General features: G+C 38.1%; 1 protein-coding gene across 3 annotated transcripts in view; it reads right to left on the bottom strand.

Moving 5' to 3' along the window:
* LOC121324254 (reticulon-1-A-like) overlaps positions 1-17,910 on the bottom strand; it is a 44,424-nt gene extending 26,514 nt beyond the window's left edge. Inside the window, exons 1-2 of one of the 3 annotated variants that reach the window (XM_041265927.1) lie at positions 17,567-17,910; positions 11,904-11,945 (exon numbers count right to left, since the gene is read on the bottom strand). In XM_041265927.1, the coding sequence (XP_041121861.1) occupies positions 11,904-11,945; positions 17,567-17,801 (277 nt within the window). In that variant the 5' untranslated portion in view covers positions 17,802-17,910. The remainder of the gene's footprint in view (positions 1-11,903; positions 11,946-17,566) is intronic. The other 2 variants (XM_041265929.1, XM_041265928.1) reach the window with 2 other exon arrangements.
* Positions 17,911-18,653: the final 743 nt, after the last annotated feature.

Below are 18,653 nucleotides of genomic sequence, written 5' to 3'. Positions count from 1 at the left end.
TTTGATCAGCCTGCTGCCCTGTCAGGATAAGCTACAGCTGGATTTTATTAGAGCATTTTACAGCACTGGTGAATCCTCTTGGACTGCATTAACCAGCTAGTTTACAACACTGGTGAATCCTCTTGGACTGCATTAACCAGCTAGTTTACGACACTGGTGAATCCTCTTGGACTGCATTAACCAGCTAGTTTACAACACTGGTGAATCCTCTTGGACTGCATTAACCAGCTAGTTTATGACACTGGTGAATCCTCTTGGACTGCATTAACCAGCTAGTTTACAACACTGGTGAATCCTCTTGGACTGCATTAACCAGCTAGTTTATGACACTGGTGAATCCTCTTGGACTGCATTAACCAGCTAGTTTACAACACTGGTGAATCCTCTTGGACTGCATTAACCAGCTAGTTTACAACACTGGTGAATCCTCTTGGACTGCATTAACCAGCTAGTTTACAACACTGGTGAATCCTCTTGGACTGCATTAACCAGCTATTTTCCAGGTTCCCGAGATAACCACAGGTCTAGGTAACAGCAACCCCAGGGTGGCTCTGCAGTGTTACATGTAGCACTGTTGAGTGTTTTAAAAGTTATAGATGATTCTCCAGGGTTGTAAAATGGGGCAGGGGCAGGATATACATTGATCAAACTGACCCCTAAGTCAAGTGGACAACTGTTTTGGATAGTTCCCTCATCAAGATACTATAAAGACACAAGCATTACTTTACTTGACATGCTTCTTCTACATTCTACCCTGGAATATATTACTGTTTCTGAAGTGAAGGATCAATACAAACTACAAGCAATGACCTTACCAAATCCTTTCTGCCGCTATTTGCAGGTTATTTGCACGTTGTTTTGTATTCATTCATTTACAGTCTCAAAACTCTGGTGACACAAAATAATCCTGGTTTCATGTAACTTTTTTTTTTTTTCGGGGATACCCCTAAGGTTTTGAATTATTAAGCTACAGCTGGATGAATTGAAATATCGAAAGCCACCTGAGAGATTTCATCATTTTTTTTTAAATGGCTGTCAATCGTCTATCCTAAGGAATAATAAAAAAGGTACAGCTAAGTATTTAAAAAGCTTTTGCCAACTGCAAAAGTAAAACTATATTATATATATAACCCCCAATGTATGTGACAACACAGTTTGTTTTATGATGAAGTGGAGCCCCTGTTTATAATGGAATTTTGTCAGCATGTATTTTGTAAGTAGAGCAACACCTTCCCCAGGCTCATGGGGTTCTTTGGGGAGGTTGCAGTGAAATTAAATATAGCGTTTGTGTCCCTTAGCAGTAAAGCACAGTAAAAGCACAGTGACGTCATGGTAAACTACAGGCAAGCATGATGGAAAACAGCTAGTGAAATCAAAGATGGCAAAACCCACAGTAGAAATGCATAGATAAGCACGGAGCATTTAAAATAACCATGCAAATTTACCATTTTTACCAAATTTAAAAATGCAAAATACCAAATTTAATTCTTGGAAAATAACATGTTTTTTTTTTGTTTTTTTTTTACTGTTTGACTTGTGTATGTGTATGTATCAAGTGATTGTAAGACTAAGAAAATCTGTTTTCTCGGAGTGCTAGAATGGGAGAGAGCTGCTTCAGAGATGTATGAGCAATTTAGGTCAGCCCACCCGGGGCCTCGTCTTAGATCTTTGCATGCATGCAAGCTGATGGTTAAAAAAAATAATAAATTAATACATTCAAATGCTTTAACCTTGCAAATGTTCTCTCGTTTCTCCTGTGTCTATTACAGCAGCACATAATTGTATCAAAACCAATCATTTAATATGTTTTCAGGTGTTACCAAAAGCACTTTGTATTTCTTTTTGTTCTACACAGCACGGGAAGCATCAGAATGAGCTGGCTCTGCACTGTATCAGAATGAGCTGGCTCTGCACTGTATCAGAATGAGCTGGCTCTGCACTGTATCAGAATGAGCTGGCTCTGCACTGTATCAGAATGAGCTGGCTCTGCACTGTATCAGAATGAGCTGGCTCTGCACTGTATCAGAATGAGCTGGCTCTGCACTGTATCAGAATGAGCTGGCTCTGCACTGTATCAGAATGAGCTGGCTCTGCACTGTATCAGAATGAGCTGGCCCTGCACTGTATCAGAATGAGCTGGCCCTGCACTGTATCAGAATGAGCTGGCTCTGCACTGTATCAGAATGAGCTGGCTCTGCACTGTATCAGAATGAGCTGGCTCTGCACTGTATCAGAATGAGCTGGCTCTGCACTGTATCAGAATGAGCTGGCTCTGCACTGTATCAGAATGAGCTGGCTCTGCACTGTATCAGAATGAGCTGGCTCTGCACTGTATCAGAATGAGCTGGCTCTGCACTGTATCAGAATGAGCTGGCTCTGCACTGTATCAGAATGAGCTGGCTCTGCACTGTATCAGAATGAGCTGGCTCTGCACTGTATCAGAATGAGCTGGCTCTGCACTGTATCAGAATGAGCTGGCCCTGCACTGTATCAGAATGAGCTGGCTCTGCACTGTATCAGAATGAGCTGGCTCTGCACTGTATCAGATGTCCTAGATATCTTTTTCAATGGGTACCATGGGGATTCTATTTTTACCCTACTATAGGAGAAAAGACTGCAGAGATAATCCTTTTATATCTAGAAAAAAAAAAACATGCCTTAAAGAGCATCACATCGTGTTTCACACCAAGCCCTGTTTTGTCTAATAGAAAATTACAGCTGCAGATGATTCAGTGAAACTGAAACTCCTGTATACTGTAAATTCCATCTGAGGGTTTGTAGTTTTTAAATATGTAACGACTGATATATACAGCTGGGCAATACCTGTAGCTCCGATATGCCACTGATTGTTCATGTCTATTACTTTGGGCAGCAGAACTATGGAATCCTAATGGGCCTGCATTGTACAAGACCACCTACTACTTTATAAGACATTATTTATGCATTATTACTGAGGGATCAAATAACCGGTGCTCTGGGTCCACTTGATGATCACTTAGAGAACAGATGTGGCTCAGAGGAGGCTGATAGGATAGATACCAGGGCTGACAGGAGCAGTGTATTACACTGTACTGATATTACCAGGGCTAATAGGAGCAGTGTATTACACTGTACTGATATTACCAGGGCTGACAGGAGCAGTGTATTACACTGTACTGATATTACCAGGGCTGATAGCAGCAGTGTATTACACTGTACTGATATTACCAGGGCTGACAGGAGCAGTGTATTACACTGTACTGATATTACCAGGGCTGATAGGAGCAGTGTATTACACTGTACTGATATTACCAGGGCTGACAGGAGCAGTGTATTACACTGTACTGATATTACCAGGGCTGATAGGAGCAGTGTATTACACTGTACTGATATTACCAGGGCTGACAGGAGCAGTGTATTACACTGTACTGATATTACCAGGGCTGACAGGAGCAGTGTATTACACTGTACTGATATTACCAGGGCTGACAGGAGCAGTGTATTACACTGTACTGATATTACCAGGGCTGACAGGAGCAGTGTATTACACTGTACTGATATTACCGGGGCTGACAGGAACAGTGTATTACACTGTACTGATATTACCAGGGATCATAGGAGCTGTGCACACAACAGGACATTGCTGCTTTGATACCTGAGTACATATTGTACTGTAAGGGATGTTACTTTTATATCCCCTTCAGTCACTGCATGCACAATTGTACCACGTTAAGTTTCCTATCTATGCACCTTTTGTATAATGCTTTTTTTTTCTTCAAAGTTTTGGCAAGGCAACTTCTCGAACTCCATAGAGTTCACACAAACTGTAATCAGCATGAGGAACAAGATCTCACAAATAAAACATTGAGCCAGTGACAGCTGCACGCCCACGGACCGTGCATTCATTAAAATATAAATAGAACTGTAAAAGCACATTCAAGTGAATTACACACAGGTTTCAATGTGTAGTGAATGAGACTCTGCAGGACCTCTCATCGATTTCTTTGAGGCATTCCAATTAAGAGGCTAAGTGTAAAAGAAAATTCTTATTACACAATTAGTTTAAAGTTTTATGAAATAGCCACAGCTTAAGAATGGGGGTGGACTTTACTTTGATAGTGAATTCCCAGTTTAACCAGTTTATTACAATGGTCTCAAAGTAGTTAGAATGTAGCTGAAATGCACCCACATCCACAGCATACTGCAATCTAACTAGCACATGTAACACATAAACAAACGCACATAACTTCGATTTGACTTGCCCACTTTCATTGTGAAATTACTTATATCCTTTGCCCTAAAATCAATTTAGATAAGAGATTATTTTTTTACCATTTCTGCTGCTGGTACAATTTTACCATCATATGTTTTTCAATGAGGCTAAGGGATTCCAAATAAAAGATTTGTTCCCATTAAACTGTATTTTACAAGAGGAGAAACGTTTCTCAATTAAGTCAGCTATGACGTCTGATCTGAAATGCCAGACGAAGCAATCCATCCTAATCCACCTACTGTAGGCATCTGTATTCTGTGTATTTAAAGCAGTATTGTTAGTAATAGAACCAGGTCAGGAAACATGTGTTGACAAGAACTTAGTCTACAGTATATCCCTACAACAACCCAATCCCCATAGAGCTTTCATTTGCTGTATTGCAGGTGCAGTAAAAGGTGACTTCCCTTTCAATGTCCTGGATAGGCATGAGTTAAAAAATCTAAACCAACGAAAAAGACTAGACGATGTTTACAATTACTATCACAAATAATGACAATTTTTCCGAGACAAAAGGAAATAGCAATCAATTTCATGAAAACAGGAGGTGTATGCTTTGAAATGAGCCAGAAATAATTAGCCAAATGATGATATGAAAATATTGTACACTGTACTGTAAAACCAAATATATTAACTATAATTTTACTAACTGTAATAACACAATGCTGTAAAACCATGCACAAACCTTAAAAGAAAAGGAGAATATAGGAGACATATTTATACAGGATTTCTCTAAAACATAAAATTTAATAAAAGGCAACCATTCTTTCTCTTTTAGTGAAATATTGACTCACCTCATATTTACTTACACTGTCCTTGTAAGAAAGGATTAAACCAGAAGGAAGTAAACTTTGCTTCTGAAAGCTCTTACAGTAAGTAATGTTCAGGAGCCAAGACGCTATACAGCAGAGATATGTCTGTCGCTAGAATACCAAACTGGAAAGCATAGTAACTCACCTTTCATCATCCCCACTCGAACACACACACACACATAACTATATCTCTTTCTCTCTCTCTCTCTCTCTCTCTCTCTCTCTCTCTCTCTCTCTCTATATATATATATATATATATATATATATGTATGTGTGTGTGTGTGTGTGTGTGTGTGTAATTTGGTTAGGGGTGCATAGCTAGTCCAATAAAAGGTATCACATCTCCTTCTCTTTGTCTATCATTACAATGACCAAAGACTCTGAGTTTCACTAGGGCCTCCAGTGTGGTGGGTTTGGGTGTTGGCCAAACCCCAATATACGTCTGTCTTGGATCGAAAGGGAACTGATCATAACACTGCCATATTACATGGACTTTATACACCATTTTGGTTTATTTATGTTTTTAAAAGAACATTTATCTTAAACAATAACAACAAAAATAATAATCAAATAAAGATGATGTGCAATTTTATGTATGAAATGTCTGTACAGTATTTTTATTATAACAAAAGCATGCCTGTTTTGTGATTGCTGCATTGTTATAAAACAGCAGCTGCTTTTCGATAACCGCGCGGGCCTCTACAGCTTGCTGGTCCACACCTGGTGTTGTTAAGTTCTAGAAATATGACACAAAGGACTCTCAAAGAGAAATATAGATATTCATACGGATTATTATGACATTTTGCGAAGAAAACTATTGAACTGGACGCATTCCGACCCGGTGCAGTGTAATTTATTACTGATCTTTAGCTTTTATTCATTTAAATCAGGAGCAATAATAATAATAATAATAATAATAATAATAATAATAATACTAAAGGAAAAGTAAAAATCTGTTCTGCATACAGGAGCCACTAATCTAAAAGGTATGAAACTTGCTTTCTATAGAGAGAAACTCCATCGCTCTGTACTGTACGTGATCATTTTTCACGAGCTTTGATATTCTATTTACAGCGCTGGCAGAAGATGCATGGTACTCATTTACTTGCTTTTGTTGGTGAAGTTTCGAAGAATGGCGCACATACAATTAAAGATGGTGTTTCTCAACAAAAGGCTGACGTGCAGATCGAACTCAATTCACTGGCCAACATCAACCTAGATTTTATTAGACTTTCTGGAACTCTATCCCCCCCCCCCAAAATAAACAACAAAGCCAAAACAAAGGGCTGCCTCAGTGTAACACTGCTGTCAGGACTGGGGATTATCAACGCTAATGATCTTGCGCATTGCCTTCCTCTGAGCCAGTGTGTGTCAGTTACAGAGATGATCTTCATCTGATCAGTCAATTCAGGCTTTGCGACTGTGATCTTTCTAAACAGGAAACAGTAGAAAAAGAGAAATCGCTGCTGCCTTTGGAAATGTTAGACATGTAATAAGGAAGAAAATAGTACAAGATGAAAACAAGGAAAATTAGATTTTGAAATGCTTGGGAAAAGGCAACACAGAACATGTCAATCAGCAGAACAGCAAATGACTTTCCATTGTCTAAGCGGCTTATTTATTTACTCACGTCAATGCCGATACGGAGTGTACGTTTTATTTGTGCTTTAAAAAAATGCATTGGAGGCGTCATAGTCTTCTGCTTGGGAAAGTACTTCCTTAATCCTTTTTTCTCAAGACAGTTTATCCAGGATTAAGGAGTGGTTTTGAACTAATGAGCTTCCTAGATTTCCTGCCGATGATTCATACTGATATGATTTTTCTTTACCCTGGAAGGAAGTATTTCAATCCATCAAGACCACTGCATGTACCATGCTGCTGATCATATTGCGAGATGTTTATCATGATGTCTGGGATCATCTCTTGGTTCTCTCCTCTGCTTGGGGGACAAATAAGGGTCAAATTCTCAAATCCCTCATATAGATCAAATCAATTAAAATAATATTCTTTAATTTGTAATTATTACAGTTACAGACAACACAAGAGAGCTGATTCAATCCACAAGTACTTTAAAAACCGTAGTCAATTTGGCAAAGCTTTTGGGGTCAGTGGTTCAGTAGTTTCTGATCAAAAGGCAGAGTCTAAAGATTCAGTGCTGACCATTGGTAAAGAATCCTCACAACTGTGTCTAAGTAGTGAGTTAAATGCCTCTAATATAATTCAGCATATAAGGTGATGTCTGATAATCTTGATAAGCTTTCAAAACTGTTTCACACTGTGTTTTTCCAAATGCATAAAACGTGCAACCTGTTCATAACATGCTGACATTGTACTAACATTTGTAAACAGGTGCACGTTATACACTGCAAATTACAGTACATTCTGGCGTGGTTAATATGACTAATGAAGTACTGACAACCCTCTAAGAAACCAAGCCCCCTCAATTACAAATCATTTTTAACCACAAATGCAATGCAAAAGGTTTGCCCTTAAAGATCACCAATCAAACACTTGACAGATGAGAAACTAAAGCCTTAACATTAATTGCAGGACAACAAGACTAGACACAGAAAGACTAAACAAAACATGAATGCCTGACCAAATGATGACACAGAACATATTAATCCTGTTATTTGGGAAAAAGAGCATTTACTTCCAGAAGCTGCTGTTTAAAAACGGTAGCTTATAAAAGTACACCCAACTATCAGTGTCGCTTTTATTACTGTATGAATCCTGGGTATCAGGATAACAAGCACATGGATTCACCAGACAAAATGTCTGACATCTAAAGGACATGACAACTGACAGCTCCCACAAGATTAAGGCCTCGGCTGACTAATCAATGTGGGAAAAGCTCTGCCTAGCAACTAGCCTTTGATCGGCCTCAAACTACACCATCTCTTACACTGAAAACACCAACAAAACCAAGCTCAGTTCTTTAATGAGAACAAAACAGCTCTATCCATTAACCTTTAGACTGCCCTTTATAATATTGGTATGGAGGTTAACAATGGGGATTGTTTAAAGATTGTGTAGCTTGTCATTATTTTAATATTTTTTGAGCCTCGTTATTCATTACCTGTGAACACGCAGAGACAGTATCCTTTGTTTCTTTTTAATGCCAGAGTACTGTCTGCTTGTTATTTTTGTGGTGTGTGAAGGTACATGTACTATAGTAGAGGCGGGCGCATGTATTGCATATGTATAGGGAACCGGTTGTCCCATTGTGATTAAGCATTCTAAGAAACTTCTTTCGCACAAGTTATTGAATGTATCACAATCTCAGGTATATGTCAAAGTGCCATATCGCTGTCCAACTGTCTGTCAGTAAGTCACACTTACATGTTTTTATATATCTGGAGAATATTATCCAATTATGATGAAAAGGACATTTTTTATCACAAGGTATTTGGAGTATCTGAATCTGGAAGTATGTATTGTGTACATTATTACGTGATGGACACAATTTTGCCAATAAATTATGTCACTGTACCATGCTGCTATGAGTGGAATGAAACCACATGATCACAATGAAATAATGCGAGACTCCAATTACAAGGCAGTTTTTGCCATTCCAGGTTTTCCTGTGAGCCTTACATGTAAAACCCTAACCCTAACCCTAACCCTAACCCCATGTTAAATGATCTCGGTCTATAAAACTCACAATAAAAGCTGGAATGGCTGCAACTGCTATGCAATGGTATTCTAACAGACCTTGCTTACACACACTGTATACAAAGGTATATACAATGGCTTGCCACATTATTAGAACCACCTCTATGACCATTATCCATCAATACTGTGTAGAAACAGCTGCTCAGATACAGGCTTCAAGAAAGGACAGTGGAGATGATTCTAAAAAATGAATACGCCAATTAGACCCATATTCAGTAGTGTTTTGTTAATGCTGAATGCATTAGTGATTAAATAAAGTACTGTCCAGCTTCCCGCATGGAGAACAATCATTTGACCGAAGTCCAAGTTAAACTAGTGTTGACACTTTTTATTGTCAGCATTACTCATACCTCATTAGCTAATTGCAAAAAGTTTCAGAAGACAAATGACATTTCAATTCGACTGCCAGGTCAGCTGACAGCAACAGAGTAGACTTAGAGGCACTTTTGAGAGCACATTTCTCTGCACATTCCTCATCCCCGCAGTGCAAATGTAGCACCGTCGGGGACTGTCAATATAAAAAAAGCTCTTTCTGTTCAACAGCAAAACAAAAGTGCTTCTTTGTCCTATAGTGTTTTTGCAGGAAACCTTCAAGAACAGAAGGTGCTTAGCGGTCTGCTATAACCCTTTTCTAATAGCACAGGAATGATTTAATCTAAACCAGAGAACCGTTTGGGAGACAGAAAGAACATAACATGCATTTTTTAAATATTTCAAAAGGGAAGTTGGAGTCTGATTGATTCAGCTTGAATTAGGGGATTTTGTGAACTGTTAAAACACAACTCTTTTCCAACAGTTTGATGATTGATTTGTTGATTTTGTAGCAGATTTTTTTTCTTACTCTACATTCGTACTTTATTTGACTTGAGAAAACAAAAAATCAAGCCCTGTAAAATTGAGTAAAGTGTTATTCAGTTACAGGGCCCAGCAGGATGACTCTTATGCAAGTTTGCCATGGTATTGTTGCATTTTTACCATCGTTTTCCATGGTAATACTATGCATTAACTATATGTTTTACCAGACCTCACTGTTCTTTGCATTGCTTTGCTATGCTTTTCCATGCTTTCACTATGCTTTATTATGCTTTTACTATGGTAAACTTTTATAAGGGGAAACACTGTTGCCTTAAAAAGTATACAAGGATCACGTCCGAGTGAAGCATTTGAGATGAAAACAACACTGCTGACGGGCAAAAGTGTGTCCCACAGTCATATTAAATGTAGAAAGGGATGTGCAAGTTTGATACATACAGTCCTAAGATAGTGGAATTGGAAAGAATATGGGAAGAAAAATGTAAATGGACGTAAGGTGGTTTTTCTTTAGTTTTGACCTGATGTAGCAACACCTTATTACAGCAGCTACATGAGTTGCTTGGCGAAGGTGCAGATAAAATATATATAACTTTCTATTTTGGGAGTCTAATGAGGACTCTGTTTTCTCTGGGACTGATGGCAAAATGTAAATAAAAAAATAATTATTACAGATTAACACAATCTTGCACCACTAAAAGCTACAGATCTGTCACATTGCTGTAGCACAGTTATGCCTATTTGTAGACGGGGCAAATATGAAATGAGTGTCAATGATAAGAATTGAATGGAACAGGTTCAGCCAGGCAGATGTAAGACCAGTCACCTTGATACATTGTATCCAGTTCTTACAGACAGTGTCTTGTCTGGTTCACTGGGAAGATGTCTACAATAGGTTAGATTGTGCCTTTTTTTCAATTAGTAAACTGAGCCATTTGTGAAAGATCAACAATATGTTTGCCTATTTAATGGACCAGCCACTGTTATTATGAGATTGGCAGTAGCTGCATTAAGCTTGCAAGCTTTACATGTTTAATGCAGTACAATTTGAAACCCCTATTTTATCTGCAGAGACTATAAGATTTTAGCACAGTGGGTGTGGATGTCTGGAGGGAAATAGGCTTCCTGCTAGCGGGGAAGCACAGCTTGAGTAGTTTATCAAAGGCATGTCACCCATGACCTAAGTGCTTTACTAATGCCAACCTTCCTGCTTAGTCTCTGGTACTCTAGCACACATCTCTTCAGACAGAGTCAAACAGACTCAATCGCCTTTCTGTCAAATCGAGAATGATTTCCCTGCTCTACAGGCAGATAGCCAGCCAGCCTGGGATTGAACAAAACCTCAGGCACAAGGGTTACAGAGTGAGCGAAGTTCACTTCTCATGCTCCCACCTCCAGCAATGCTTGTTTTTCTGTTCCTGCAAAACTCTACTAATCGAGAGCATCAGCTTTTACAAGGGCAGCAAGGACCCTCCAGTATGAATTTACAGCTCTTCTGAAATTCCCATGACATGCAGTCGGTATGACCTTGCCCCTTGGTAGCTGCACTCTGAACGTTACATTTTAGAATCTCACTTTTTTTTTTTTGTTATGTTTATTAATATATTACACACATATTTCCAGATATGATTTAAATATCTACTGAATACTGTTTTATAATGCACCTTAACTGCTTACATTAATGATGAAGTTTCAATAGTATATATTTCCCATGTCTCATTTTACATAATTTGACAAACAGAGTAAACATGAAATACTCATGGGGGTAAATGTGACTCTTCGGTTCCTCAGGCCTTAACACTGACTCTAAAAAACTAAACAGCCCAGTCTAGATTTGATATTAGATTCTCTTTATTTATATAAGTGCAAAAGCCAAAGCACTTTCCTTAGGGCCAAAACTTAGCTGTAACTCCTTTTTTTAAAATATATGTTTTAATATTTACTTTTACATTAGGCCTGTTCATAGTTTGCTGTGGGTGACCCTATGCAACATTTGGAAAGGAAGCTGAGCAAATATTTAATATGTGGCATGGACAGCCTATAACTCTCGACCTTGCCCCTGGTAAATTATGTGGCATTACTCACTTTCAATTGTTGAACAATATTACACTATCAATGACTGTGCATTCACTATGTGTGGAAGAACCTGTGGTTGGGGTTTAGTAAAATAAGACATGCTTACAAAATACAAAGGCCTGACGGACACTCAAAGTTGCATTTAGAAAACTAGTACAAATTAAAAAGTAATATTGTTGCTTTGATTGAAACTTGACTTACCTAATGCTAAAGACCACTCAGCTGTTATTATCTTCAAAGTTATTGCAATAAAGTGGGCATTTAAAAATATCAAAATGTACCTTGTGTGGTCAGTTTCTGGAATAGTAATGATGAATCCCCTCCTGAAAAAAAAAAAGATAACATTTTGTCACGGCTTCTCTTTTAATAAGATACATTGATCTGCCTATTGTCTACCGCGGTTTAATAGTCAATACTTCAAGGAATCAGGGATGTGTTACAGAAATAACTAACAGACCCTGTAGAGGATCAATAACGTATGACTTGTTATGTTTTGCTGGTGCAGCAACTCATTGTTTTAGTTTGGGTTCAAATCTAGCATATAATCAAAGCATACAAAATTAGAGTCTGGCATTAAGAATATTGACAGAAGAGATATAGAACGGGTGTCCCTGCTGCTCTACCAAGGTTACTCAGTCCTGCAGGGGAAACTCCTGTAGGTGAGAAGAGACTGTGCCCATCGATCTTCAGCTTCTCTAATGAGTGGCTGCAGGCAAACGTGCCAATTAGTGTGAGAACATGAGTGTCCAAGTGCCAAAGTGTAAATCAATGAAACAACATGAAGGCTGCAGGCAGCAAGTTTAAAGAAAAGTTTTTCTACATCAGGTCTATCTGTGACATTGGTCTCCTTCTTGAAAGCCCTACTCCAGATCTACACACGCCAGAAACTCCACTATGAACCTGAACATCTACGCTCATGGAGGCTAGCAGAAGCATGCATGCTCCTTTCCAAAAAGCTACTGTACGTTCATCAGCAGTGGAAGTACACTGGTATCTGCAACCAGGATTATTTTTTTTTTTACTGTAAGTTGGGTGCAAAGCTTTTCAAAAGAAGTTGTAGGTCATAAAATTATTCAAAAACTGGTATTACACTAGGCTGAAGAAATTTCTCAGTTTGTTTGTCTTGCTTTCAGGAAGTTTCTTACGGGGTTATTGCCGTCAAAGCAGGTCAATCACAAGCAGCTAGTTGGTTAATGACAGGAAATAAGGCGCTGAAGGAGCGGGGAAAACTTTGCTCACCATTATCCCCAGGGAGGAATCTCACCAGAAACCAATTATGCATATCAAGGTGACGATAAACTTTCCAGTGTGGCATGAATCCAAAGAATGCAACAGTCACGTTAAAAATGCAATTCCATGCAAAGAGTAACTTCTTTAAAAAAAATAAAAGTCTAAAAAAATTTGCTATTCGTCTAAAATAAAAAATATGGAAAAAATATTCTACAGCGACTTTCAACCGAACTCTCTAGAGGTGCGGCATGTTAAATTATATATAGGGCTTCTAGTTTTCGGGTTTTATTTTTGATCACGTCCCTTTAAACATATCTGGAGCCGATTCGCTTTCTTATTCAAACATGAGATTACAAAAGGAAGTTGTTTTATTTTTACCCCCATGTCTTGATTGAGTTATATCACCATAAAACAAATAAATAATGCAGGTGCCTTTTGGTTAAATGTAACTCTGATGATATTTTTTGTTTTGCCTGAGGATGTTTGTACAGTACTAGGATTGATTACAGAAAGCAAACACATCATATTATGACTTCACGTTGTGGTTTGAAGGTTAACTGTGAGGTCTTTGAGGGGCCCCGCTGTCAATGCAGCAGCTAAAACAGCATGCCAGATATGCTGTAAATCAGCATCTCTTCATTCCTAGTAACCATAAACATAGAAACATTTACACTTTTTCAGTTCAGACCATTCCAGAATCCTACTTTACTAAGTTACTGTAGTGGTCTGCACAGGAAATAAGCATCAAAAGCTATTTTATAAAAAAAAACACACACACACACAAATACAGTCATGAAGGGTTAGCAAATATATATTTGTAACCCATAACAACCATGTCACATGTATTTTATAAAAGGAAGGTATTCTTCCTTTAGGATTTTGGATGTTTACACTCTTGTGAATACTGTGTATTTTAAGTATGCATATTATTCTTGTATTCTTGTATCATCCCTTTAATAAATAAATGACATTAGAATAGAGCTCTCCTGTTAAAATAACTGACTAGAACATTGTTTCATGACTTCTGTAATGCAGCGGTGCTTACATGCTAATAAGTTACGTTTGTATATCAATGTGTAATTACTGGTCAGTGGGAATAAGCGTAATGCAGAAATTCAGGTGGATACAGCAACCCTAATTCCCAATTCTAATGGGCTTTTCAACCAAATTTCCATCTATAGGAGGTCAAACCGGAAAAAATATACGTGCAACAAGGAAATAAAACCAAGCTGATTTGGGTTAAAAAAGTGACAAGCTGCAAGAGAGTGGGGCTCTGGATGAGAAAGCACTGCAATGACGGAGACACGGCAGGGTGCTAAAGACAGCAGGGCCAGGAAGCAGTCTGCACCTAATACAAACGGAATTAAAATAATAACAAGAATACAGCTAAGGCCCATTTAAGGCCTTCCCGATAACACAATTAACACAATGCAGCTTCATTTCAGGGTGAGCATTATTGTGCACCACAAGAATTTAATTAAAACAACTTTCTTGGATAATATCCAGCATTAATACATGTTTGGAAGAAACCATCACTCTTTAAATATTGCAGACATGTGTAGAGGCCTAAGAAAAATGATGTAATTAATTATAATTTATATCTGTATAGTAAACAGTTTGCCTATCTCTCGACATGCTGCCCCATGTTACTGTAGTTTCTGGACAGGATGCTGTGATCTACATCTTACATAATAAATAAATAAACACATAAAAGGACCAAGTAAAACTCAAAGATAGAGGAGATGAAGTATCTTCTACATGTATCATCCAAGTACTGTGTTCATTCACAGATTTTGTTCAGAAATAGGTTTAGAATAATGTTATTTGGCACACGTGCAAAATATCAATGTAATATCTGCAGGAGTTTCTCATTTTGCTCAGTTATAAACTTTGGGCCCTTTTTAAAGTGTTTCCCATGGATTTGAAATGAGTAATCAGTTTGGCTCGAACAAAACAGCATCAAATATTAATGAAACTTCATACACAATACACAGACACAGGTCATGAGTAGACTGCAAAGAGCCCGACTTCAAAAGGACGAGGACGTGGGAGAAAATATAGAAGGCCAAGGTTTTCTTCTCTTCAAAACCAGAACTGTAGAATGTTTCCATGACTACTTCTATATATTTCTTGTAATTCATGGTGTACAATTTTCATTGGCTGAGAGGGGAACAGCATATGACTGAATAATCAAAAATGGTTTCAGCAGTGACAGTGGAACAATGCCTTATACATAGCAACGTAGAAACAAACTAAACAATACATGTATTATTTTAATGTGTATGTAGAACTTTAAAAACAGCACCCACACTAAAGTATTTCGGTTTTGTACCTGGCCCTCCAGTTATATGCATGCACTAAAACCTGACCCAAACTATAAAACATAGTTTGTGGTTAGTTGTCGTCATGTGCTTCGTCTAAGTTAATAATGCAAGTCTTGGTGGTTCCAGCCATCACTTGCCTTTCACAGCAAGCATGTCGGAATTAAAATATCTATACCTCAGGACGCCTAAAACCAAACTAACAATGACCAACTAATTAGCCTCCATAATCGAATTTGTAATGAATCTATTATCTCTGTTCATCTTGACATACCTGGCCTGTGCGAATGTTTTAAAATAATACCAAAAGCATGAACCTCCATAAAAGGCTCTTTGATTTGTAAACGGCTTTTACCATACTGGCTAATGCTAAATCAAAGGCTTCTATGCACAACTATTAAAGTACAATGTGAATCTCCAGAAAATATTGGTTGGCAGGCTGGTTCAGAACCTTTTTATTGTCATGTCATGTACAGTAGAGGTCCCTGATTGCCTGACATTCAGCATGATGTGCGCCCTCCACAAGCGCAAACAACAGCCTGGCAACATCTTGGCAAGTTATAAACCTGATTATCCAGTCCATAACTGAGGCAGTCCCTCCATCAACTGAACGTGGATTTCAGGAACGGGAATAAGATCGGAAGTTGCTCTTTAGGGGATATACCATGTCTTAATTAAGCATGCTCACTGGGGTATTTCCTCTGTTTAGTGAGTCTAATTAAGCACAGTAAAAACTGGAATGGCTCAAACTGCTATGAAATGGGAATCTTCATTTCTGTGCTTGCTTCGGTGTGGACGTATTCTTTGCAAGTTCCATATGACCAATGCTGTTTTTTTAAATGCAAAATTCTTACATTAAAGGCCCCAAGGTGAACACATGATGGCTAACTTCATCTGACTATCATGGAGAGTGTCATTCATACATTATCTAAAACACAAAATACAAACTTTTAAAAAATGAACCATTTAGAAAAACTAGGCCTTCTTTTGAATCAAACCCTGTTTATAGCAATATGTGTGAATGGTTTCTTTAAAATGCACAGATATTGGCTGAATAATTTAAGTTGTACAATATGTACATAAAAAAACAACAAACAGACTTACATAAAGACAGAAAAGTGTGCTTTAATAAAGCAGATTGTCCTCATACAGTACCAGGTAAAGCCCTACGTGTCATATCATACAGTATAGGCCGATGTATAGAATTGTCTCATACAGGGAAATAAAATGTCAAACTACACATGTCCCTGCTGAATATAAAGCAAGCTGTCTTTAAAAAGGATATAATTTGCAATTATAATGTAAAATTGGCTATTTCAGGGACCTGTGACATTACTGTAATACAGTAGTCCACTTTTTTCACTTTACTGTATTTATCAAGCAAGTTCTCTAACACAGACAGGCAAACAACAATGAGATGCTATTATGATGCATTCCAGCTCAGACCTTCACTGCCCCGTTTTACTTTGTTCTAAATGTAAACACAGACGGGAATACAAAACATCATTCCCAACGTACAAGGCAACTGCAGACAGTTTGCTCGTCAATATTAAAACGAAAATCCATGCTGTCTACTTTATTTAACTGCTCCAACCTCCCTGCAATAAACATCTGAACTCTTCAACTGGCTACTGATTCCAAAACAGAACCTATTATCCTGAACAGTAAACATTGCATTTGTAACAATGTTTATCTATAGTACTAGCATCTGACCACTGACTGGGGAGGCAAAACTTTACGAGATACCCAATGAATGAATTACAATGTATTATTTAAAAACAGTGTCGTGGGAATAATGTTTGAAGTAATAACTGAACGTTACTGTGGTAGAGCAGCACTGTGCCTTTAAATCTACATCTAAAGCCCCTATTTTGCCAAATCCACACCCTACAGTCCTAGTTATTTGTCCTCGGCTATTAAAAGCAAAAACGTCTCAATGCCAGTACAGTGCTTTAGCTGACATACTTAATTGGAATAACGGGTAAGCATATGCTGCCAACCAATTCAATCACAAATTACGGTATGTGTATGCTTTTCCAGACCGTCATGCTTATTATTCTGGGTTTGTCTAACTTTGTCAAGGTGGTAAATCAGTTTTAAACACGCACGAACTCGATACTCATACCGTTTTCAAAAGTTATTTCACAGCATCCTCAGTTCTGTTAAGAAATTACAAAATCAATCCAAAGATCCAAAGGCATCAAATACTGCACCACACCTACGCTAGCCTAAATAATTACCTTTTTTATTTTTGTGCCGCCTGAAAATATTGCTTGCAAAAAAATGTCTACTCCTAGTAGACGAAGTAAGATTTGGAAACTAGTTTGTGCAAATGTCTCCGGGAATTTAAAAGCTGGTTTTGGTCACGCGGGGGTGGGGGTCTGCTGCCTTACCTGTGGATGCAGTTTCCATGGTAACTGGTGCAGGACTTTGCTGATTGCTCTCAGGTTGTAATTGCTGCTGATCGGCGGCCTCATCTTTCCAGCTTTTCTGCTTCAGGTCAGCAGCTAGCTCCGCATCCGCCTCTCCAAACCGGGGTACACTTCTCCCAAAGCGGTCTATCTGCTCGAAATCCTCGCCAAACCACTTCCCTTCCGAACCAGATCCCTCACTCGGGTTCACAGACATGGTAGCTCTTCAATGTGCAAGACCACGAAGAAGAGAAAGTCTTTTAAACGGGTTCAACACGCAGCTATTGCAAATGTCTTTGCAATGCTTTGCACTCCACTAGAGCATTACGCATGTGAAAATGGGTTGTTTAGTTCAGTGTTTCAACACTGACGTCATCGTATTTGTGGATTATGCCTGGTATGGATTTAGGACAGAAAATCTATTGCATTCGGTTAACCGTTTGGAGTAGGAAATTCAAATGAAATACATTTTGTAGGTAAACTGTCCTGTATCATGTGTTGTTCTGGAGCGTTTTGAAAGGAGATTGTTTCAAAACGATACGCAAGGTGAATTGCAATAGTAGGTATGAAATTGGGTGTAGCAGTAAATTCAAATGCTGTACACTGTTATTGTTGCAGGTATGACTATTCCGAATAGAACAAAATATGGACCTTTTTTGGTACGGCTGCTAATGAAACCGTTCATGTGCAAAATATCGATTCAACAATTAAGTCAATAACCCTATGTAAATTTGCTGTAACTATGCTATTTACGACAATTTTGGGCTCATAGAATTATGTATACTATATTTAGATTTTTGATATTGTGAAAATATTTTTGGGGGGCTAGCAATACGATTCTAACAAAATACACAGTAATAAATACTGGAAACTGATCCCTGCTGCAGTAGTTTAGGTACATTACATGAGTAGCCTAATGTGTTTAATTTGTAAATTTGTCCAGACTGTCTATCGACAGTGAATGCCAGATGAGCTTTGAGGTTAGTAGCAACCATTAACTGTAATACCACTGGTAAAGAAATAAGAGTGGCCTGTTTTGAGTAATTTCTTGTAAAACCTTTTTTTTTTT

The sequence above is a fragment of the Polyodon spathula genome, chromosome 12 (assembly GCF_017654505.1).
Source record: "Polyodon spathula isolate WHYD16114869_AA chromosome 12, ASM1765450v1, whole genome shotgun sequence".
NCBI lineage: Eukaryota > Metazoa > Chordata > Actinopteri > Acipenseriformes > Polyodontidae > Polyodon > Polyodon spathula.
The sequence above is the reverse complement of the archived record's forward strand: the minus strand, read 5'-3'. Positions and strand labels throughout refer to the sequence as shown.